This window comes from Panthera onca, chromosome A1, assembly GCF_046562875.1.
Source record: "Panthera onca isolate mPanOnc1 chromosome A1, mPanOnc1 haplotype 2, whole genome shotgun sequence".
NCBI classification, from domain to species: Eukaryota; Metazoa; Chordata; class Mammalia; order Carnivora; family Felidae; genus Panthera; species Panthera onca.
This window is the reverse complement of record NC_138339.1, coordinates 141,578,597-141,602,571: the sequence shown is the minus strand read 5'-3', so window position 1 is coordinate 141,602,571 and position 23,975 is coordinate 141,578,597. Positions and strand designations below refer to the sequence as shown.

Here is a 23,975-nt window from a genome sequence, read left to right as displayed (position 1 = left end):
ATTATATATTGCATATGTAGGAGATAAAATAATGTTTAATTACTACACAGAGAGAATATCAAGTATTTATATATGCAGTAGCCTTGAGAATTTTATAACACATTACAGCATTTAATCCAAAGAAAAGATTTTTTATTTTCCTTATATGAATATGTTGAATGTGATTACTAATATTAGATCAAATTTAAGCTTTTATATGACTTAGAGAAATTCTCTCTCTTTGACTTACAACCGTAGTAGCTGCCTAACTAGTGTTTCTTTTACATTCCTTAGTTTTCTACTCAACATCTTCCTCAAAAGTGTCTGTAAGCTACTTATTGAAGAGATATAACCTTAGATATACAGTAATGTAGGTCAAAAATTACTCTAATCATTTTCTTCTTTTCTCTTACCTAAATGCTTTACTGCACAATTTTATTTATACACACGCGCACAACACACACAAATATATATACTTAAGTATGTATATCTTCTTTTTCAAGTATTCCTAATTTTAAAATAAGTTTTAAATATTATTTAGGTAAATATTCTATGGCATTACCCCTTCATTAATCATTTCACCAGTTGTTTCTCCATCATCCTATTCTGTGTCTTTCTTTCTATTTCTCCTAGGTAGTTCCTTTGTCATTCTGCCCTCATCTTTCCCTGTGTCTTTTGTCTCGTTTCTCTCTTCTACACACCCCCAAACAGTGACTGATTCTGTTGAAGACAAGCAAGTTTGGAAACAGCCCCTTAGCTAGGCAGTTCTCAGTTCTAATATCTATGTAATATGATATATTACAGCCTCTTTTTTTTTTTGGATGTATATAAGTAACAAAAAATGAACAATCATCCACATATATAAAATCTGTGTTCCACTATATAAGAATAGGGTACCTGTTTAATTTTTATTTCTCCTGATTTATTATTGTTTTACATCTTGCTAAATTTGTAGTTGAGAAACAATACCTTTTGCTTTAAATTGCATTATTTTAAAATGTTGATGAGATTGAACTTTTTCCCATTTGTTTAGTTGTGAATTATCTGTGTCATTTTTTCCCCGCATTCAAGCTAGCAAGTTAGCTTTTCAGTTTAACGAATGCTGTAAGACACAGACTCTTGGACCACAGACCATTACAGTTTATTACTAATAGCAGAAGTAGTATCCAGGAATATTAGCATTTATGCTCTGGTTCCCTGTGTTCAAATTACCACAGAGTGGCAGGGAGAAGGTCAAATGATAACTGCACAGAATGGGTTGTATGGTAAGGAAAGGAACATTGAGTTTAGGAAACCTAAATCTCTCTAATGAACATTACATATACCTGCCCTTTGATCTGGAGAGAGACACCGTAGGTATGTAGCCATCCTCCAGAACAAATAGCAGTCAGTAAGTCGCTCAGAAAAGATGGAGAAATGGAGGGACCCGTGGAGAATTCCTTATCCATTTATGTCTGGGATATTCATTTTTTTTGTTTTAGTTTGTATTAGCATTTTACATAGTGGAAATATTAACCTCGTTTTCTCTTTGCTGTCAGTATCCTTTCATTTTCTCTTTTAGAAGTGTATATTTTCAGTTCATAGATGGTTAAAATTTTAGGTCATTTAATCTCACCAGCATTTAATTTATGATTTATTCTGGCATACGTCCCCACTCTTTTTCTACTCCCTGCATCTCTTCTTTGTGACCATTTCTCAAATTGTGTTTTTCTTGTCTAGGACTGAAAAGCTTTAAGTGAAAGTGTTACTACCTTATTTGAATAATGCACCATTATTTTAGTGTGATGTTCCTTATTTCCCTCACCTTTTTCTACCTTCTAGAGCTTCTGTCTTTTTTCAACAGCTCCTTCAAATTTCTGAACTGTGTCAAAACCTTGGGGAGATTGTACCATACTAGCAAACTGGAAAGACAATGATGGGAGAAGAAATAAAGTAGTATATGTGTTACCATGTAGAGGAGGCTTTCTGTTAGATGCTCTTGAATTCTTTGAACATAAACATATCTCCAAGATCAAGCTGAAAATTATTACACTCAAGATTTAATTATTAGAATTAATTTTATAGAGTCGTTGGTGAAAATGCTATCTTTTCTGTATCTTAAAGTTACCATTTCTAGGAGCTATTTTGTAGTTTCCATTTTCAGAAGTAGCGCATATGCATGCTTTTTTATTTAAAAGTTACCATATGATTTGTTTTTCAGGCAAATAGAAACTGCATAGCAATTGCTTCAAGCCATGATGTTCAAGAGCTGGATGTTTCTGGAATTCTGGCTACACAGATCTATACTTGGGTAGATGATGATACTGAAATGGAAAACAAAGGGTACTTTTATACTTTGTTTTTATTCAGTAACATTGTGTTAAAAATGATGATATCCACAGGACTGTAACTTTCAAAAGATATTTAGAGGAATATTCCTAGATTGTAAATACAATGGTTGCCAATATGCAAAAGAGTGCAAAGGGGGTGGCAGGAACTTTAAAGAAAGGAATTGAGAGTTAGAAGAGAATAAAGTGAGAGGACCTAAAATTGTTCACATATGAAGTTACTGTCTTTGAGTTGGGGGTTAAGAGCTGAAGAAAATTAATTTTGGAGGGAAATAGAAAATCATATATTAGAGCTTTCATGTATAACAGAAGAAATGAAGAACTGATGGGATTGCTTTCATTCCGGTTGACATTCTTTTGTAGATCAGAAGATTTCTTGGTTATACATGCTCGGGATGATTTAACAGCTGTGCAAGGTACAACCCCATATACACACAGCAATCCCGGCACTCCGATCAATATGCCATGGCTTGGAAGTACACAGACCGGCAGAGGAGCCTCTGTGGTACGTCAAGTTAAAAATGTAGTGCATAAATGTCCTTTTTTCCCCTCTAGCTTAATAGAGTAGGGGTGATCTAAACATATTTTTGAAAAATTCCCAACTTTTTAGTAAGTCATAATTACTGGAAATTATAAATTTTGATTATGAAGAACAACATGTTTCCTCTTGAAAAAGATAAAATGATTTTAAATAAATAATTTAAAATACAAGGAGTTGCGTTTTATGTAATTATTTGGAACTTATTGGTACACATCAGCCTCAGCAAGCTAAGATCTAGGGTCAAATCCTGCTTTTTTTTTTTTCAACATTTTTTTTCAACATTTTTTAAAAAATTTTTTTAAACATTTATTTATTATTGAGAGACAGAGAGACGCAGGGGACGGGTACACAGAGGGGGAGACACAGAATCCGAAGTAGGCTCCAGGCTCTGAGGTGTCAGCACAGAGCCTGATGTGGGGCTCGAAGTCACAAACTGCGAGATCATGACCTGAGCCGAAGTCGGTGGCTTAACCGACTGAGCCCCCCAGATGCCCCTGGGTCAAATCCTGCTTACCAGCTGTTTCTGTATAGACAGCCTGCTTAAGGATAGAGTTTACATTTTTCAGTGCCACAGGAAGAGTCAAAAGAAGAGTGGTATTTTGTGACACATAAAAATGATATGAAATTAGATTTCATTGTCTATAAGTAAAGTTTTATTGGAACATAACCACAGTAATTTGTTTATATTTTGTCTGAGGGTTTTCTTGAGCCCTGAGTAAGATGTGATCCATGTGTAAACCTCCATGAGATTCTTTTATTAATACTTAATGATACATAGAGTCAGAGAAACCCAGCACCAGTAATTCTTTCAGTGGCTCTCTGGGGGTGAGGTTATTTTCAGTTTCCTAATTCCTACAGTATTCTTTCCTTGGCCTCCCCCACCAAACTTTTTTACTAAGGGTAATTATTTAAGTAAAGGCTTAATCATCTTTAATAATACCTGACAGTGTTTTATATTCATGTAGTTCTGTCAGTCATATAACCTTATTTTTTGTCATATAACCCTTTTATTCTTTGAGGTATCTGTTGAGATGGCTGTTATAACTACTCCTGCTTACCATTTTTTAGATGAAGGTTGAGTTCCAAGAAGGTCTAGTGATTTAACTTAGGTCATTATCTCAAATCTGTGGTAGAGCTTATTATATTAAAGTCTTCTGTTCCTCTTAGCTCGTGGATTTCAGGTAGGAGTGTTTTAAGTATTGAAGAATTTGAAAAGCAATATAGTAATTATTCAAATCAAATGACTTGGTCATTTATAGTTCATTTGTTTCAACTGACAGATATATTAAAATACATTAATTATAAAACTTACTGATATTACCATCTTTTAAAGGGAAACTTAAAGAGAATATACAAAATATAGACATAAAAGACCATTTTTCCAACTCCAGTTTCAGACAATGTATTACAGCTTTTCCTGTAACAGATTTCTTGCTGGTCTCTGATTCCATACTTTCTCCCTCTGTTCTGTATATAGCAGCCAGAGTTGGTGTTTCCTAAGCGTCATTTAGGTTGTCACTCCACTGTTTATTTTACTTGTTTGATTGATTTTTAAGTAGGCTCCATCCCTATTGTGGGGTTTGAACTCATGACCCAGAGATTAAGAGTCACGTGCTCTCTTACTCCGGTGTTTAAAACTTTCAAATTTCCTGGTACAGCTTTAAAAAAACAAGTCCCTAACATGGCGCTAAGGTCCTGTGTGATTCGACCCCTGCCAGCTTCTGCAGCCTCGTCCTCTGTTCACTCTATACCTGATTCACTTTGCTCTGCTTACAGTGGCCTTGTCTCCATCTCTGGAAGCATGAAGTGCACTGCCCTGTCCACAGCCTTTGCCATGCTTGCTGCTTCAAATACCCTTTTTTTCTTTTTGACCTTTCAGATCTCAACTCACATTCCCAGAAATTTCCCTTGCTTCCTTAGTGACAGCATCTGCTCCTCTCTCCCCTCCCTGTAGTCACTCAGTATCATATTATCCCATTTTATCATATTTATGGCCTTTATCAGTTTTGATATTATCTGTTTATTATTTAGTTGTCTTTTTTGGGTAACGTTTATTTATTTAGTTTGAGAGTGAGCATGTGAACAGGGGAGAGGCAGAGGGGGGGGGGAGAAGAAGACAGAGAATCCCAAGCAGGTTCCGCTGTGTCAGTGCATAGCCTGACGTGGGGCTCGAACAAAGGAACCGTGCGATCATGACCTGAGCCAAGATCAAGAGTCAGATGTTTAGGACATTGAGTCACCCCAGCAGCCTTTTCTTTCGTTGTCTTTTTTAATGGTGTAAGTTCCCTGAGAGATTACATTATGCCTCCCTTAGACACTGATGATCTCTAACCAGAATAGTGTTTAACATATAGTCAGTGCTCAGAAAATACTTGTTTATACTCCAAAGCATTATAATACAGAAATTTACCTTTGTCATTCCTGTTAGGACTGAATTTTCTTTCTGTCTGCATCTTATAAGGACATGTTTTTAATGGAGATGATCGTGATTTGTAAGCATAATGAGCTGAACGAGCCCCATTTCATTAAGTAAAAGACCCAGTATAATACAATGGTTGTTTTTTATATGGATCTTCTAAAATAAGTAACAATTTATTTCCTTTATAATGTTCTGTACATGCTCTGAGAGATTTTTTAAACCTCTGTTTATGTATTTTTTTACTTATGGTTTTTCTTGGATACTTTAGTCGAAGGAAAAAGAACAGGAGTATTTAAGCATTTCTTAATTAAAAGGAACATGAGATTTCAACACGAAATTTACTAAACAAAAGAAACATTCAGCAAGTTTTCTTTTTTTGTGGAGGATTAATAAAATATTTTCTTTACTGATTTATTCAATTACAAATTCGAACAAAAAAGAATAGTTGTCATGACCAACTTCTGCTTTGGGAATATAATTACAACCATAAACACCTTTCAGTGTTTTTGTCCTTCACCATTTGTGCTGTCCTGCTCTCTTCCCTCCCTACCAAATCCCCACTTTACTCGCAACTTCAGTGTAATGCGAAGTTTAAAATTCACAAGACAACAAAAAAATCTACTCAAGACTAATGCTACAAACCTAGGATAGCATATAATTATACTTATGGTGCTATATAAATAGGAATTGTTCTATTAATTAAAATTATCCCTTTAATTTTGCATATTTATTCTTATTTGACAGGCTACTTAAATCATTCAAAGCATGACTTAAAAATGGATAGCTAAACAATTCCAAACTAGCAATTAAAAATTTATACAATTTCTGTTTACCTCTTTTTTTTTTTCACATGCTTCTGCCTGTCTTTTTAACCTTATACTATTCAGGATTATTCCAATAAATTTAATGGGATCAGAAAAGAATTGGCAAGAAAGGAGGTAAGAGTAAATTCTCAAGGTGAATTTGTTCTTAGAGCCTTGTCAGTGATGCAGAAAATGTATGTATACTTAAATGTAAGAGAGCTGAGCTATTAAGTTTAATTTCTGCTAACCGTGCTTGGTATTTTTAGCACCCATAATGGTAGTTATGGAATCACATAAAAATAAATAAATAAATGTTATTTGAATTTCCTGTCACAATTTGTATCTTTAATACTACTTTCTGGCATAACTATAGAAGAACAATTTTTCTTTCTTAACAGATGATTAAGAAAGCCATTAATAATGTCAGAAGAATGACTTCTCATCCAACTCTTCCGTACTGTAAGTTGATCATAATTAGCCAGTGTTCTAAGCAGTTTAAAGGAAGCTTTTAGTTTCAATTGAAAGATAGTCAAGTATTTTACTTTTCTTGTAGAGAATGTGTGCTAGTAAATAAAATCTTCATTTCAAAATTAGATAAAAATAGAAAAAGATATTTTCTGGAATTAATAGAGAAGGCTAACTTGATGCAGTAAATTTTTACCATTTTGACTGCGTATTTCTAAGTTAGCACATTTTATTTTTGAACATTACTGGTTATTATTTTAATAGGATCACTCCCATATTTTATTAAGTAAATTAGAATGATATTGTGGTCACTTATTGCCTCATCATAATCAGTTTGTATTTTATTAATATTTTGTCCATTTGCCTTTTATCAGATACACTAATAGTAAGCATAGGAAATGGTTAGTCGTAAGTTCTTATACACTCAGGCAGGATATGTTATTTTCAGTTAATTATTTCAGTTATAGTAATAAGCATAGTGCATGTTAATTAAGAGGTATTCATGTCCCTTCAATTTAATAACATATAAAAAAATTTTACTACTTTTTTTTATGAGGGATACTCTGATAACATACAGTTGACAAAACCAGTGTCCTTTTCTTCTTCACTGTTCTAAGTGCCACAAGCACCTGTTTTCCAAATTATATGCCATATCTAACAAAAGGATTCAAGGGTTTATATTTAAAATGAAGAGAGTAACTTTTGTTACTTATACTAAAGTTATAAAATAATCTAAAAATTAATCAGTGTTTTTACTACATTGGATACCACCTTACCACTGATAATTATACTTAACATAAATTGAGTCCTACATGTTAGGCATATTTCTAAATGATGTATAAGGTTTATCTCATTTCCTTCTAACAGCTGTCCATGAAATTATATATCATTATTCCCCTTTTACAGGACAATATGAAATAGGCTCAGGGAGATTAAATAGGTTCCTAGTATCACCAAATTAGGAATTGGCAAAGTAAAGAATTAATAGTTATTTAGCTTATTCATATTCCTCAGTGAAACATACAACATATATTTGGGCTATCCGGTCAATCAGAATAAGTATTAGAAGTGATATCTTTCTTTACCATGCATGACGTTCAAGACTTCCTATAATCTTTTTTTTCCCACAGAAAATGTATACATTTAAACATTAATAGTATGACTGATAAGAAATGACTCATTTGTACACCCAAGGATTTGTTAACTGGTTATTGTACAAAGTATTTATTAAAGGCTGTTAAAACCTCTTTGAGATAATTTCAAAAGGAATAAAATCCTTAGAGGTCTGATTTAATTGCTTCTGCCATGTAGTATTTAGTCAAATGAAAGTCATCATAAAACTGTTTTTAAGATTCAAAATATTCAATTGAAATTTCATAACAATTGACTGTGATTTATTTCATGGGTGTCTCTGTCATAAAGGTTTGCACATTGGATTCACAAATTAACTTACCAAAGATTCCTGTAATAAATTGACAATATTTGTCCTTTTTGCAGATCTGACAGGAGCTCAAGATGGAAGTGTCAGAATGTTTGAATGGGGCCATTCTCAACAAATAACCTGTTTTCGATCTGGTGGCAATTCAAGAGTTACAAGAATGAGATTTAACTATCAAGGAAACAAGGTAGCATATGAAAATGTAAATGGGAATATGGTTTGATTATGTTGGAGGTTTATAAATGTTACTAGTCTGGGTTTCTGAAGAGAACAGCTCAGTGAACTTACGATAAAGTATTAATCCATATGAATTCTGTTTTATAAAATTCTTCCCCAAGAACACTTAATGTTCAGTTGGTTCTTTCTGGAACAACATTGTGTGTGTGTGTGTGTGTGTGTGTGTGTGTGTGTGTGTGTGTGTGTTTGAGTGTATGTGTATGTCTGTATATATATCCATTAAAATTCACTTAAGTGATGCTTAAGGACCAAATGATTATAGGACCACCATATATTACACATTTTTTATAAAATACTTGTACTTTCTTTGTCCTCTGGAACCTAATCAAAGTACGGACAAGTAGTGAGTAAAATCTGAGGGCTTATTAGAAATACAGATTACTTACTCTACTGCAGACCTACTGAATCGCTGTCTGCATTTTAATCAGATTCTTTTGTGATTTATACCTACATTAAACTTTTGAGGACTGCTTTAGAACAGGGCATCAACAAATTATGACCTAGCCATATGTTTTGTAAATAAAGTTTTACTAGAACACAGCTACCTCACTCATTATTTGTTTTCATGACTACTTTTCTACTACAACAGTGGAGTTCAGGAAAGCAAAGACTTTATAGATAGCAAGCCTACTATATGCCCCTTTAAGAAAAAGTTTGCCGGCCCTGCTATAGAACTTGTACTGTCTTCACTTCGCACAGTCCTGTTTTCATCTGACTGCCTCTCTGCTCCCCTTGCATCTCACTGTCCCTTTAAACAACAATTAAAGGAGAAGTCGGGCTGCTCTTCATCTTCAGAGCCATGCTTCACGGAAAACACACAGGGGCGTCTCAGATGGGACATCTTGCTTTTCCTTTCTTTCCTCTCAACTTGCACACCTTCAACCCCCCTCGTGTGTTGCTCGTATCATGGTGCGCTGCAGTCTTTTTGCCTACCATATTCATCACTTAGCTCTCTTACCATTTCACGAAAGTCAATGACAATTTTTTCATGTAGCTATGAAACAAAGTTTGAGAGAATGTGGATTCTTAATATCAGTTAGCAACGTTCTTTACCCTTTAATGGGAAATTGAGGGTACTTAATCTAGAAGCTTTTAGAGTACTACTGTAATTTCATTTGTGTAACGTATGGCTCGTGCTTTTTTACTGTTACTATTATATTGCTCCTTAACTAGTCCCTGTACCTCAACCCTTACCTTTCTAAGGCATCCTTCATGATGCCAGCACGGTTCCATAACAAATAACATAGTTACATAACTACATTATAAGGGAGATGAACATGACTGTTCAAGAGCCTTTCAAGGCTCCTTATTATATATGAAACCAATATTCTGTTAAAAAAAATTTTTTTAACGTTTATTTATTTTTGAGACAGAGACAGAGCATGAATGGGGGGAGGGTCAGAGAGAGAGGGAGACACAGAATCAGAAGCAGGCTCCAGGTTCTGAGCTGTCAGCACAGAGCCCGACGCGGGGCTTGAACTCACGGACCGCGAGATTACCACCTGAGCTGAAGTCGGACGCTTAACCGACTGAGCCACCCATGTGCCCCTGAAGCCAATATTCTTTACCTTGTCGTTCAGTACCTTCTACAGTCTGAATTATTCTATAGATTTAATACTCAGTATAGCCTTCCACTTAACACTCAGTATAGCCTTCCACATACGCTATTTTAAAGCACAGAAAACTGTTTTCCATTGCCTACCCGAGTATATTTAACAGTCAACTTAGCATTCATTTACCTTGGCCATGATGGAGCCAAATAGCATAACAACTAAGCATGCTATCTCCCTTAGTAGGCAAGGCTACTACAGTAAATAGAACAGATGACAGTAATGCTGATCAATTTGTCAATTATGAACAGAAATGGGCCACCAGAATTCATTGAGCCTAAAATAGGCATTAAGCAGAGTAAATGACCTGTGAGAAACAATTTTCAGGAAGATACTACATTCTTTTTTATTATTCAATAAAAAAAATTTTTTTTTATGTTTATTTACTTGTGAGAGTGAGAGAAACAGAGCATGAGCAGGGGAGGGGCAGAGAGAGAGGGAGACACAGAATCCAAAGCAGGCTCCAGGCTCTGAGCTGTCAGCACAGAGCCCAATGAGAGACTCAAACCCAAGAGCTGTGAGATCGTGACGTGAGCCAAAGTTGGATGCCTAACCAACTGAGCCACCCAGGTGCCCCTTCATCTGCCAATTTTAAATGATGTCATTTGATAAAGCTTTCCCATTTCTAGATACATATTGTATGTAAATACTCAAAGATATATGTATCAGAATATTTAAAGCAGCACTTTGTAATCAGGAAAATTAGAAACTATAAGGGAGAAGTTTTCAAAAGTTATAATACAACTATATAGTGTAATACAGCACAAGAATGAAGTAGATTAAATGTACTGATGTGAAAAGATGGCCATAATAAGTCAAAAATGTAATTGTGGAATTGTGTATTTATTATTATTTTAATTTTTTTTAAAAAAACCCTATATGTGTGCATGTTTGAATAATCAGAGAATAAATCTGAAATGGAACACCTTAGATTGTTAATAGTTGCCAGATATGGAGATGGGAGAAGGCAGGAGTTCAGAATAGACATTTATTTTATAAACTGTTAAGTAACATTATTTTTGTCATCTAAAGAAAAAATGTTTACTCTTATTCATCCTTCTAGATTTGTGACATATACTTCCCCATTGTATAATTTTGACATTTTCCCTCTGAAATTACCTTGAGTTTCCATAGTAGGAATTCATTTACTGTAAAAATCTGTGTTTCATTTTACTTTCTACTGTTGTTTGCATGTTTTCCTTACTGAATATTCTAGAAGTCCTTATTTTGTCTTTTTGAAAATGAACACTTTTCTATTTTATATATCCTAAAAGTTTGTCACATGTCTTAATGTGTAAATCCAGTATCCTATTTTTTGAGTACTTTTAGAGAATATATAGACTATGCTGTTGGTTAGTATAATACAATGTGTCTGTTTGTTTCTTCTGTGTCACCTGGAACTTTTTTTAAGCAGCAGCTAAATGTTTTTCTGGACTAGATCCATGTGTAGGTGAAGTAAAAGTCAATTTATCAATTAAATGTTTAAGATCAAAATAGGAGATTCACAGTGAAGGTATGGGTAGATATGTACTTAATACTTAAATTTTTTTTTTTTCTCTAAGTTTGGAATAGTTGATGCTGATGGATATTTAAGCCTGTATCAGACAAACTGGAAATGTTGTCCAGTAACTGGAAGCATGCCTAAGCCATACCTGGTAAGCCAAATTTTCTTACCTTTAAACTTTTTTCAATTTTTATTTTAAGGAAAACAAGAATATATGTTTGAGGCAATAAATATTAAAGCCAAAATGTAGTTCTGTGTATTCAGTCACTTTACTATAAACTCCTGTCCTTGTATTATGTGAAAATTAATCTGTGAGGTCTTGGTCTCTAGTGCCTTGGAAGATTAACTTGTATAGAACAAACATGGTACCTCCAGAGACCCATGTGACCTGTGGGTTACTCAAGCCCTTTTCCAGCCTCACTGAGCTGCAGTAAAGATTATACCTAAAAAGAGTGATCATCAGATCATCAGTCTGTGGTTTTTCTGCAATTGGTCCCCTGTGAACAAAGTGGAAAGGATATGTGATAGCTGGTACTATTATTTTCTTGTCTATGTCTTTGGAAAAAAAGAAAGAAAGAAACAACTGATGATCTCTATTCAGGACTGCACAAGCTTCATGAACCTCCTGTAGCTTCACAGAGCAATGAGTTTGGGGGCAAAAAAAACCCACTGAGTTTGTATTTAATATATTCTTTAGTGAAGCCCTTTATAGGACTAAGCAGTACCTATTAAAAAAAAAATCAAGAAATGGGTTAAGGTTCTGGTAATTCACTCAAGGTTAGATTCTGGAATACAGTACCGATCTAAGTAAAAGCAAGCAAAGCAGAGAGGGCTGGTGAGGTATTTGAAAAGAATTTTTTTTTTTTTTTAAAGAAAACCAACATAAGGTTTAAATATGTAAATTTACATTCCCTAAGGGGCTGCCTTTTTTTTTTTTTTACATCTAAAAAGATAAATTGGATTGAAAATGTACATTATTGGCTTTGTGGGGTTAAAGTACATTTTGTTTGTTTTAAGGACTTATGATCATCCAGCTCCAGTGATGGTCAGATGGAATGGGGAAGTGACTCAAAGGAAAAATATTTGATGTGATAATTTTGACATACTTAAGTCATTTTTTATTGAAGAGAAATATCTGAACACATAAAACTTGGAAGACTTTATAATTTGCTAAACCTCTCATATTAAGTCACTGTTACTGGAATATTCAGAAATGTAAAATTTCTGAATTTGTTGACTCTTAATATGTTTTTATTCACATATTTGAAAAATTATTTAAAAGCTTAAATATTTCTGAAAATAATTCATTCTCAGATAATCTAAAATTCTGGTTTTTTTCTAAGAGACAAATTTTCACAAATATTCTAAGAAATATTTAACGTTTAACCTCCTTTTGTTTTCTTTTTAACTTTTAGATGAACAAAAGCAAAAGGTCTCATAAGAATTTATAATGCAGCTTATTTATATGGTCCAGGGAAAGTGCATGTGAGAGAGAGAGAGAGGGAAAGAGGAGGAGGGACAAAACAAATGTGACAAAATGTTAAAAATTGGTGAATCTTGGTAAAGGATATATGAGAATTCTCTGTTTTACTCTTGAAACTTGTCTACAAGTTCAGGGTGAAAAAAAGATACAAGGGGATTTAAGTAAGCCACACATTACATGATCCCTTTTGGTGAATGCATCCACTTGGTTATAAAATTGTTACTGACAGCAATAACATTTGTTTCTTCATAACCATTCCAGACCTGGCAGTGTCATAACAAAACAGCCAATGATTTTGTCTTCGTTAGTTCCTCCTCTTTGATAGCTACAGCTGGTCTTTCAACTGACAATAGGTAAGAGATTGTAACTGAAATGTAAGTGTGTGTCTCTATAGCTCAGCTTTATTTCTTATTTGCTTTATGTTCTTATATCTCAAGATTGTTTTCAGAATTGTGCTTTTCAATATTTTTATTATAAAGATTTCCTTCTTAGAGCATTTTTAGTGTTCTAATTGTAAGGACAAGGAAATTCTGGTGGCATTAAAAACAACATCCGTTCCTTCTGTATTTTTAATATTCTGATGTTTTTTTACTTTAAGACTTAAAGAGAAAAATGATTTGATAGTGAAATTAATTTTTCTCCATATTATTCCTTATGTGTTAAGAAAGCTTGAGGCAAAGGAAAGAACCATTATTTCTTGACCTTGCTCTTCTGTTAATCCTCGCAGTGGCTCTCTTAGATAGATATTACCAGTGTTTCACGATAACGAGAAACTCAAAGACCTCTTTGAGTTGTACGACAGATAGTAAGTGGCAGCCTGTCCACATTTCCCCCAAAACCTTAAATAGGTAAGAAAATGTCTCCTCCTGCCTCCGTCTCCACACCCCCGTGTTTTACTTCCCTCACACAGCTGAGTTCTGAGGTAAATGTCTACTGAGGTTGCTGAGTTTTTCCATTTATTTGTGAGGCCTCACTTTGCACTAGAAATTGGATTGTAAGAATATGGAGTCTCCAGCCCATCTGCCATAGAAATCCTTACATATATTTGTGTCTCTTCTGTAACTCATAGAACGGAGTAAAAGTGCTCCCATTCAGAGCAGAAATAAGTTTTATTGGTGTTCGGGGAAATTCAGTGTATCCTGCTAATGGTATTTGCCATCTGTTAGGTTACAAAATGAGCAGATACAAAAGGTATTTCCCATGTTCAGACTTCATACAGTATTATTTGTAAATACATGTCAATCTAGAGTTAATCAGTTTTGTAAGTTAGTAGTTTTTAAAATTTTGTGTAAAAATTAACCATACATAAATATATTGGTTACTTGTATTTGAATTTTTTGTTAGAGCAAGGTTTGAATGTTATGTAACTATATGAAACAAGCTTACTTTTTATTCTGTTGTTAAATTTTTGTGTCACTCAAAGGTAATTTTTTTTTTTTTTTTTTTTCAGAAATATATGTTTGTGGGATACTCTTGTGGCACCTGCCAATAGTTTAGTCCATGGTAAGTTTTGAAAGCATTTTACAAATTTTGAAAGTCAAGAATTTGACTAAAATCAATAAACTAATTTTTTAATGAATTTGTCTTTAATGACACAAACTTATTAGCCTGTGAGGTTTATTTTGCCCATGATGGCGTAGAGTTTAAAAACAGAAAAGTACAACATATATAATTAACTTTGCACTGTACTTCATGAAGGACAGTGGAACATAGATAATATAAAAATCATATGTTTTTACTTTGAATCTGATAGCCACAGGTCATCTTTGTGAGCATCAGTTATTGTACAGTATTATGCCCATTCTCTCCACTCCTGTTCAGAATGGTACTCGGAGTCCTAACTAATGCAGTAAGACAAGAAAAGGAAATAAAAGGTGTACATTTTTAAAAGGTGTACATAAAAGGAGAAGAACTAAAACTGCCTTTATTCACAGAGGACATGATTGTTTAGAAAAAAATTTTTTTTTAATTTTTTTAAATGTTTGGGTTTTTTTTTTTGAGAGAGAGACAGAGTGTGAGCGGGGGAGGGTCAGAGAGGGAAATACAGAACTTGAAGCAGGCTCTAGGCTCTGAGCTGTCAGCCCAGAGCCCAACATGGGGCTCAAACTCACAAACTGTGAGATCATGATCTGAGCTGGTTAGCCACTTAACCAACTAAACTACACAGGCACCCTGATTATGTAGAAAATCTTGAAGACTATATACAAAAAAACAAAACAAAAATAAGATAAAAACTTTTGAAACTAAAGTGTAAGTGTAGTAGAGTCACAGGATATTGGGTCAACATGCTAAAGTCCCTTGCTTTCATATATACCAGCAATGGACAATTGGCATTTGGAATTTTAAAAAATCACCATTTATAACAGCACCCAAAATAATGAAATACTGAGGCATAAATCTAAAAAAATATGTATAGCTTCTGTTGGGGAAAACTATAAAAAAGATAAATCAAAGATCTAAATAAATGGAGAAATAGCCCATATACACATATTGGAAGACTCAATGAAAGTTATTAAGATGCCACTGCCTCCTAACTTTATAGATTAAATACATTCCCAGTCAAAATCCCAGGAAACTATGTTGTACATACCAGCGAACTGGTTCTAACAATTTCTGTAGAGGGGGTGCCTAGGTGGCTCAGTTGGCTAAGCATCTCACTTTGGCTCAGGTTATGATCTCACGGCTTGTGGCTTCAAGCCTCGTGTTGGGCTCTGTGCTGACAGCTCAGAGCCTGGAGTCTGCTTCGGATTCTGTCTCCCTTTCTCTCTGTCCCTCCCCCTCTCCTGCTTGGTGTATGTCTGTCTCTCTGTCTCTCTCTTTCTCTGTTTCTCTCTGTTTCTCATACACACAAAATAAACATTTAAAAAAATAATAAAAATAAAAATTTCTATAGAGAGGCAACAGACCTAAAATACTGGATACTGAAGAAAAACAATCTTTAAAAATTTTTTTTTTGTTTATTCATTTTTGAGACAGAGAAACAGCATGAGTGGGGGAGGGGCAGAGAGAAAGGGAGACACCGAATCTGAAGCAGGCTCCAGGCTCTGAGCTGTCAGCACAGAGCCTGACGTGGGGCTCCAACCCACGAACTGTGAGATCATGACCTCAGCCAAAGCTGGATGCTTAACTGACTGAACCACCCAGGCGCCCCTGAAGAAAAACAAACTTGAAGGACTCACACTTTTACTGCTTTCAAGACTTACTATAAAACTACAGTAATAAACACATGTTATTGGCTTTAGAATAGAGATCATGGAACAGAATAGAGAGCCCATTTATTAACCCATACGTATTTAATAGACTGATCATTAATAAAAGTACAAAGGCACTTCATTGGAGGCATAGTGGTCAAAATATACTATAACAATTGGATGGCAACATGTAGAAAATGAACCTAGGTACATACCTCACCCCTTTCATAAAAATTGATTTAATGTGAATTATCTACATGTGAAATTCAAAACTATAAAATTTCTAGAAGGAAATAGAGAAGAAAATCTAGGTGACCTTGGGTTTAGTCTTGAGTTTTTAGATACAATACCTAAAGCATAATCCATGAAAGAAATGATATATTCAAGACTTTAAAAAATGACCATCTTCTCAGTATATTAATGGCAAGTAAGCATATGAAAAGGTGGTTAACATGATCATAAGATACTACTCTATATAATAAAATGTCCAAAATTAATGATTTTGGAATACCAAGTATTGGTGAGAGTATAAAGAACCTGGGGCCCTCATGATTTGCTGAGTCTAAAATGATACAGCTACTATGGAAAACTGACATTTTCTAATAGAGTTAAACATGGACCTAGCATGATCCAGCAGTATGTACTTTTACATATATGCCCAAGAGAAATGAAAGCACACATCCACAAAAGGACTTGTATAGGAATAATATACAATTATATTAATATATTAATGTAATAAAACTTAGCAGCTTTATTTATAACAGCCCCAAACTAGAAGGAACACAAACACATCCAATAGGAAAGTGGTCTATTTATGTAATAGAATACTATTAACCAATAAAAAAAAAAAAGCATAATCTGCTGATATATGTGACAACATTCATTAATCTCTTAAACATTATGTTGAATGAAAAGAAGCCAGTCACTAAAGAGTATGTACTATAAAATTCCATTTATGTGAAGTTCAAGAACGGAGGTAAAACTAGAATAGTGATTGCCTTTGTGGGAGAGGAGGGTTGACTGCAAAAAGGCATGAGGGAACTATCTGGGATGATGAAAACATTCTGTGTCTTGACCTGCATGATGGTTACACAGATGTATCCATTAGTCAAACTTCATCACGAGTTAGAATTTCAGCATTTTATTCTGTGCAAGTTATATCTCTAAGTGCTGGTCACATTCAAAGAATCTTTCCCTGTAATTTTCTCTTTAGATTCTTAGAGTAATTGTAACTAAATTTTATTGAGTACTTAGTATATGCCAGGAACTGTACATGTTTTAAATATGTCAACTAATTTAATCCTCACAGAAACCTATTAGGTGGGCTGGGTTTTCTCCTTTTTTTTTTTTTTTTTTTTTTTTTTTTTACAAATGATGAAACTGAGACGTAAGTTAAAAAAAAAAATTACCTAAGGTATATATTGAAATCCATGCAAAAACCAAGATTTAAATCTTGACAGTCTAACTCCCAAATCTTCACTCTTCATCATTATGCCATGTTGTCTTTGAGCTATTGACAGGCTTTTTTTTTTCTTTAAGATTTATTAAGATCCACTTCTTTTTTAAGAAAAAAATATTCATTGTATTTTTGTTAGTTCTCATACTGGTATGTCTTCAAGTTTCACCATTTTTGTTTTTGCATTGTTTAATCTGCTCTTAACCCCATGTAGTACATGTTTCATTTGAATATTGTAGTTTTTAATCTCTGGATTTTTTTATTTGTATCTCTTTTTTAATGACTTGTTAATTTCTTTATCTACTAATTCCATCACCTGTGTAATTTTTGGGTTAGTTTCATTGGATGGAGTTTCTTCTCATTATGGGTTGTATTTTTCTCCTTTGTATGCCTCTTGGTTTTTTATTAGATGCCAGGCATTACAAATTTTACCTGCTTCTGAGGCAGAACCCTTCTGAGTATTCTGTTTTGTCCTTTGTGAATTAAGAGGTTTTCCACTATGACTGGTGGAAACAGGAACCCAGACCAGCTCGGGTTCCCCTTGCGCCATGGCCAGAAAACCCTCCATAGGCAATAACAGGGGCAGTCGTATGGCTCACCCAGTTTGCTTCCCATCTCTTAGAGATCATTTTTCTTTGCCTGGTGTCCATTGTCTCCAACCATTGTTTCCTGTATATCATTTAATTTTTTAAATGGTTTGAGGTAGGTGGGTGAATCTGGTGATCTATCATTCTACCTTGGCCAGAAGTCAGAAGTCTCTTGCTTACACTGTTAAATGGGTTTTACTTCATGATTTACTTCAATTTTAATTTTCAGCTTTTACTTGCCATGATAGTGGAGCTACTGTTTTAGCATATGCTCCAAAACACCAGCTACTAATATCAGGTGGCAGAAAAGGCTTTACGTGTGCATTTGACCTTCGGCAACGACAGCAGAGGCAGCTTTTCCAGAGCCATGATTCTCCTGTTAAAGCCATTGCCATTGATCCAACAGAAGAGTACTTTGTTACAGGATCTGCTGAAGGCAACATAAAGGTAAATATGGTAATGCCACAGTGTCTACAAAATGAAGAGAAATCTTCAGAAACCTTAAGTGTTTACTCGTATTGATACCATTCTATTTACGTAGTAGAAATACTAACTCCTTTGTAGGCAGTATGTTTGTTGCTATTTAATAAATCTTTTAATGAATGAAATATTTAACTTGAAATTGTCTCTTTTTCAGTTTTCAAATAGGCTTAATTAATGTGCAAAAGCACTTGATTTTCCACAGATAAAACATATTTCAAACATTAGAATTAGTCTTGACTCCCATTTTCAGAGTTACCAAATTCAGTTTCAGATACTGTGAAATGCAGTAATATTTTCCTTTATCCTGAATACTGTCCATTTTTTCATTTATATAGTATTAGCATCCAGCCACTCAGTGCCTGATTCAGAAGTTAGGGACGTACCTAGATAAGCCCTGTGCTTCTCACACTCCACCGTGTTTAAAACTTAGAGGTTTTTTAAAATGTTAAGCAGCTTATTAAATGCATCCCATCCCAGAAGTACTATTGCTAGGTACCAGTATGCATTTTTACAGTACATACCTAACAGTTTTGTTGGAGAGTCCTCTGGCCACACTTGGAAAAATCTCTAGGGGTAAGTCAGTTTAGACTACTCCCTAAGTTATTGTAATGGCCAGCAACCCACTGAAGGAGTCTACATTCTTAGAATCCATTAATTTAACCCCTAGTGAGACTACTAAGTAAGAATAAGTTTGGGGGTACCTGGGTGGCTCATTCAGCTAAGTGACCAACTTGAGCTCAGTCACTTGGTGAGTTTGAGCCCCACTTCAGGCTCTGTGCTGAGAGGTCAGAGCCAGGAGCCTGCTTTGGGTTCTGTGTCTCCCTCTGTCTTTGCCCCTCCTGCACTCATGCTCTGTTTCTCTCCCTCTTAAATTAAACAAACATTAAAATAATAAGAAGAAGGAGAAAGAAAGAAAGAAAGAAAGAAAGAAAGAAAGAAAGAAAGAAAGAAAGAAAAAGAAATAATAAGTTGGGCTACTTTTTTTACAACATGCATATTGTTTTCATAATTGCCAGCCAGAAAAATAATTAACTAGAATTGTGGAATTTTAAAAATGCTTTTTTTTTAATGTTTATTTATTTACTTTGAGAGAGAGAGTGCAAGCCGGAGGGGGGCAGAGAGAGAGAGAGGCAGACACAGAATCCAGAGCAGGCTCCAGGCTCCGAGCTATCAGCACAGAGCCCATTGTGGGTCTCCAAGTCAAGAACCACACGATCATGACCTGAGCTGAAGTTGGACACTTAACCGACTGAACCATACAGGTGCCCTGAAAAGGCTTTTCCTAAAATCAAATATGTACACTAACTTCCATACATAATTATTTTCCTTCAGTTTGAAGCTAGTTTCTTTCTTGAACTGCCTTCAGTTTAGAACAAGTTGTATTAGGTTTTAGATTAGTTCTTTAGATTAGTTTGTGCTCTGATTCGGAGGTTTATTATTTAATCAAGTAAAAACAGATTTGAAAGTTTACTGCATAGTATTCAGAAGTCACAACTTGGGGCACCTGGGTGGCTCAGTCAGTTAAGTGTCTGACTCTCGATTTCAGCTCAAGTCATGATTTCACAGTTGTGAGATCGAGCCCCAAGTCAGCCTCTGCACTGAGCATGGAGCCTGCTTGGGATTCTCTCTCCCCCACTCTGTCTCTGCCCCTTCTCTGCTCACATGTGTGCTCTCTCCCTCAAAACAAATAAACATTTAAAAAATACATGTTTAGGAATCACAACTTAACAATCAAATCTAGAGTAATAGGTACTAATGAATTTCTTAGGAAAAAGTAAGTTTTCCAAAAAAAGGGATCTCAAAAAATCAGAACTATTTTGGTTTCCCTAAAGTTAAAATGGATGTCCTAAAAGCAGTTAAGTCCGTCACATACTTGAACATGCTTATAAATTACTTGGTAAGTAACTTACTTTAGGAATAGTTGCATTTATTGTGGTAGGGGCTAAAAAGAGAAAATCTTAGTAAATTAAGTTTGCTGAAGATGTGATAATTTATCTTGCGGGTGGAACATAGTTTTTCCTTTTCTGAGGCCTTCTTTCCAGTGGGTCTAATCCCTTGCTGGGTATTATAAGGGGTTACCCCATTATAAACTACACAGCACAAGCTTTGCTGAGAGATCAGAAGTCTTTTTTTAAATTTTTTTTTGATGTTTTTATTTATTTTTGAGACAGAGAGCATGAGTGGGGGAGGGGCAGAGAGAGAGGGAGACACAGAATCTCAAGCAGGCTTCAGGCTCTGAGTTGTTGACACAGAGCCTGACGCAGGGCTCGAAGTCACGAGCTGTGAGATCATGACCTGAGCTGAAGTCAGACGCCCAACCGACTGAGCCACCCAGGTGCCCCAAGATAAGAAGTCTTAATTGTAGTTCCTACAATATTACAAGTTTCTTTAGCTGTGTACACTTGACCTCCTAGTACCTAAGTTCTCATCTCCAATGCAAGGTTTAAATTACCTTTCTGTTTAATGAGTAGATTTTGAAGAATGTGATAATATCAAAGGGAATTGGGAAATTGCAACATAGTATCCAAAGGTTATGACCTTAGGCCTACACAGATTTTTTTTTTCCATATTTGTTTTAGAAATTCCTTCTTTGCACAAGAAAACCGGCTTAAAATTTTCATTTGGATTTTTAATGTAATCATCAACATCAATTTTTAATTTTGTTTCTAATATCTTTTAGATTTGGAGTCTGTCTACTTTTACTCTTCTCCACACTTTTATTAATGAACATGCTCGGCAGTCCATTTTCCGGAACATTGGAACTGGAGTGATGCAGATTGAGACGGGGCCAGCAAACCACGTGTTCTCATGTGGAGCCGATGGTACAATGAAGATGAGGATACTGCCGGATCAGTTTAGCCCACTAAATGAAGTGTTGAAAAATGATGTGAAATTTATGCTCTGACAGTTTGACAATAGGGTGTATAATTGATTACCTATTCCCTGGAAGTGGCCAACACATACAGTGTCCACTGATCACTCTGTCTCTGCCACAGATAAACTAATGCTTTCTTGGTTTCATACTTACTTTATGGAGCTTTGCCCTGGATGCACTGATGCCTTAAAAACTAACAAGGTCATTCAGAATTAGACTATATTACCTAAAGTAGAATGTATAAGTAATACTGTAATAGTACATATTTATAGTATGTTATGCTGAGTATGTCGTAGTGTTAAAGGACTTTCGTTTCCTTATTGTTGATAAACTCTTCTGCAGAAATCTCTGTATGAATTTATTTAACAGTAAAAATACCCTTTATGTAAAGGCAGTTGACATCAGTCATCACTTGACTCACCACTGTTACTTCCTTTTTCATACATAAACATCTCAAACTCTTCTATTAATTAATGATAAATGATAATTGGGTAAGAATAAAAAACCTAATGAACATATTCATTAAAAACTGTCATTAGGACCTTAGTCTTATTATATAAAGTTCTCCTCAGTGTCCTTACTGAAGCCCCAGTGTGTGTGTGTATATATGTATCTTATACATCTTACTTGAACTTAGTTTGTGTATATATCAGAGAAAACTACAAGTCTTTTCATGTGTTTTTGTGCCATAATAATTACTGCCACTAGAATAGCAACTTTCTTTGCAACTGTTTTTTTTTTTTCATGTTTTTTTGTTCTTAAGTTTTGAATTCCCATCCTGATTTTCAAATAATTTCAGGAAGACATCCAAGATTATTATTTTAAAGATTATCTTGAATCAGTTAAGTCTTAGCAGGCAATAACGATTCGGTGTTGGTATACAAGAGACACCTAAAAGTAAATTTATAAATTTGTCAAAGGATTTTTGAGCACCAAACATTTTACTTACATTTCTTTTTCCTTTTTAGGTGCTTTTAGTCTCAAAGTTCTGAACACCTTATAGCAGTGTTTTTAGAAACAAATGTGAAGACAGTCAAATTAAATAGATGATATTTACAAATGTAAAATACCCGCCAGATCTACCACTAATAGAAAATAAATTAAACCTTATATTTTATTATTTTTTGCCAAAATATATTATTTTACTATAAAATATGACCAAAATATTAAAAATGCACAATGCTTTTAACTTAAATGTGCTAAACCTATTTCTGTCTGTTCTGTGCTATACCTTTTCTGGTTAAAAATTATAGAAAACTTGATAAATACTTGATTTTAGCCAAGGAGACTGGAAGCAGATGGGACTAAGTGTTTAAGGGACAATTATATACTATTTAGCTTAAATATATTTTGTTAATAGGAACTATAAAAACATTTTTATGTAACAAAATATGGACAACTGTTATCTGGGAAATTAAAGAGTCAAAGTGAAGAAATGAAGGGCTGGTAAAATGAATTTTGTAATATCCTCAGGATACTTTTATCTTAAAAGTATATTGTTAAAGATTTTGTAAATTGTATTCATAATTTTAAATGTGTTAAGCTAGTTGCAGTGAAAACACTGTCATTAATTATGTAGAGAGTTCATGTGCACATAATAACCTGTATCTATAATTGTGCAATAACAATATGTGACTGTTTTGCCATGGAGAAATCTGTGACAGCATTGCAAACAATGCCGTTGTTTGATACAGTTAAGCTTAAGTTATTTTTCAGTAATTTCACAAATCAAGATTCAAACGGCTTTAAACACTTTCAATGAGATAGAAGATTTATTATGCTTAATAGAAAAAAAAAAGGCATTGTGGATGAACAATTAAGCATTTTCGTTGAGGGTTTATATGAGTAATAAATTGTGTAAGCCCATATGTATTTACATCAGAGTCATAATATTTTAAATAAACAATCATGCAGTGACTTTTTTTTTTAGCATGGTACTGTTTTAAGTAATATTTATGCAATTTTAGTTGACTTAAAGTATATGTAACATTTTAAAATAGAGAATTTCTGTATTTATATTTGGTAAAATATAGGAAGCATTGAGTAATTTTCCTAAATACCTTGCTCTTCCTTTTTTATAATCTTTTTAAATTAATAGGTAAGCGTTATTCAAAAATGGGGAGAATAAAAAGTTGGAATGTGTATCTAAATATAAAATGATGCACATATATTTAAAATTTCATCCACATTAATGGAATGGATACATCAAAATACATTTTTTAAATTGTGTTTTTTCTGAGAATGTGGCTTTGTAATGATGGAAAAATTCACAACATTGCAAGTCTCATTTTCTGAAATGTAGAATTTTTCTTCTGTAGAATTATAGACGGTCAGTTCCTTCCTCCTTTCTTGCTCTCTTTATTTTGCCCAAATTCATTTCTCCTTTTTTTTTTTAAATTATTTAAAAAAATTTGCAAGATTTTCTCATACTGGTCTCAACAGTGAAAACACATACAAACATACCCACTTTAAGAAATACCTTATATGACCTGAAAGTGGTGATGACCACTTTTTTTTTTTAACAGGGCTGGGAACCCAGACAGACATATTTTACTAAATCAAAAAATTTAATATCAT

General features: G+C 34.2%; 1 protein-coding gene across 3 annotated transcripts in view; it reads left to right on the top strand.

Annotated features, from left to right (window-relative positions):
* Positions 1-23,742, top strand: part of DMXL1 (Dmx like 1) — a 134,671-nt gene extending 110,929 nt beyond the window's left edge. For all 3 annotated transcript variants that reach the window (XM_060636303.3, XM_060636306.3, XM_060636305.3), the window contains 9 exons: positions 2,180-2,301; positions 2,670-2,811; positions 6,468-6,528; positions 8,032-8,159; positions 11,382-11,474; positions 13,068-13,159; positions 14,257-14,309; positions 18,270-18,487; positions 21,204-23,742. In XM_060636303.3, the coding sequence (XP_060492286.2) occupies positions 2,180-2,301; positions 2,670-2,811; positions 6,468-6,528; positions 8,032-8,159; positions 11,382-11,474; positions 13,068-13,159; positions 14,257-14,309; positions 18,270-18,487; positions 21,204-21,428 (1,134 nt within the window). In that variant the 3' untranslated portion in view covers positions 21,429-23,742. The remainder of the gene's footprint in view (positions 1-2,179; positions 2,302-2,669; positions 2,812-6,467; positions 6,529-8,031; positions 8,160-11,381; positions 11,475-13,067; positions 13,160-14,256; positions 14,310-18,269; positions 18,488-21,203) is intronic.
* The last annotated feature ends 233 nt before the right edge of the window (positions 23,743-23,975 follow it).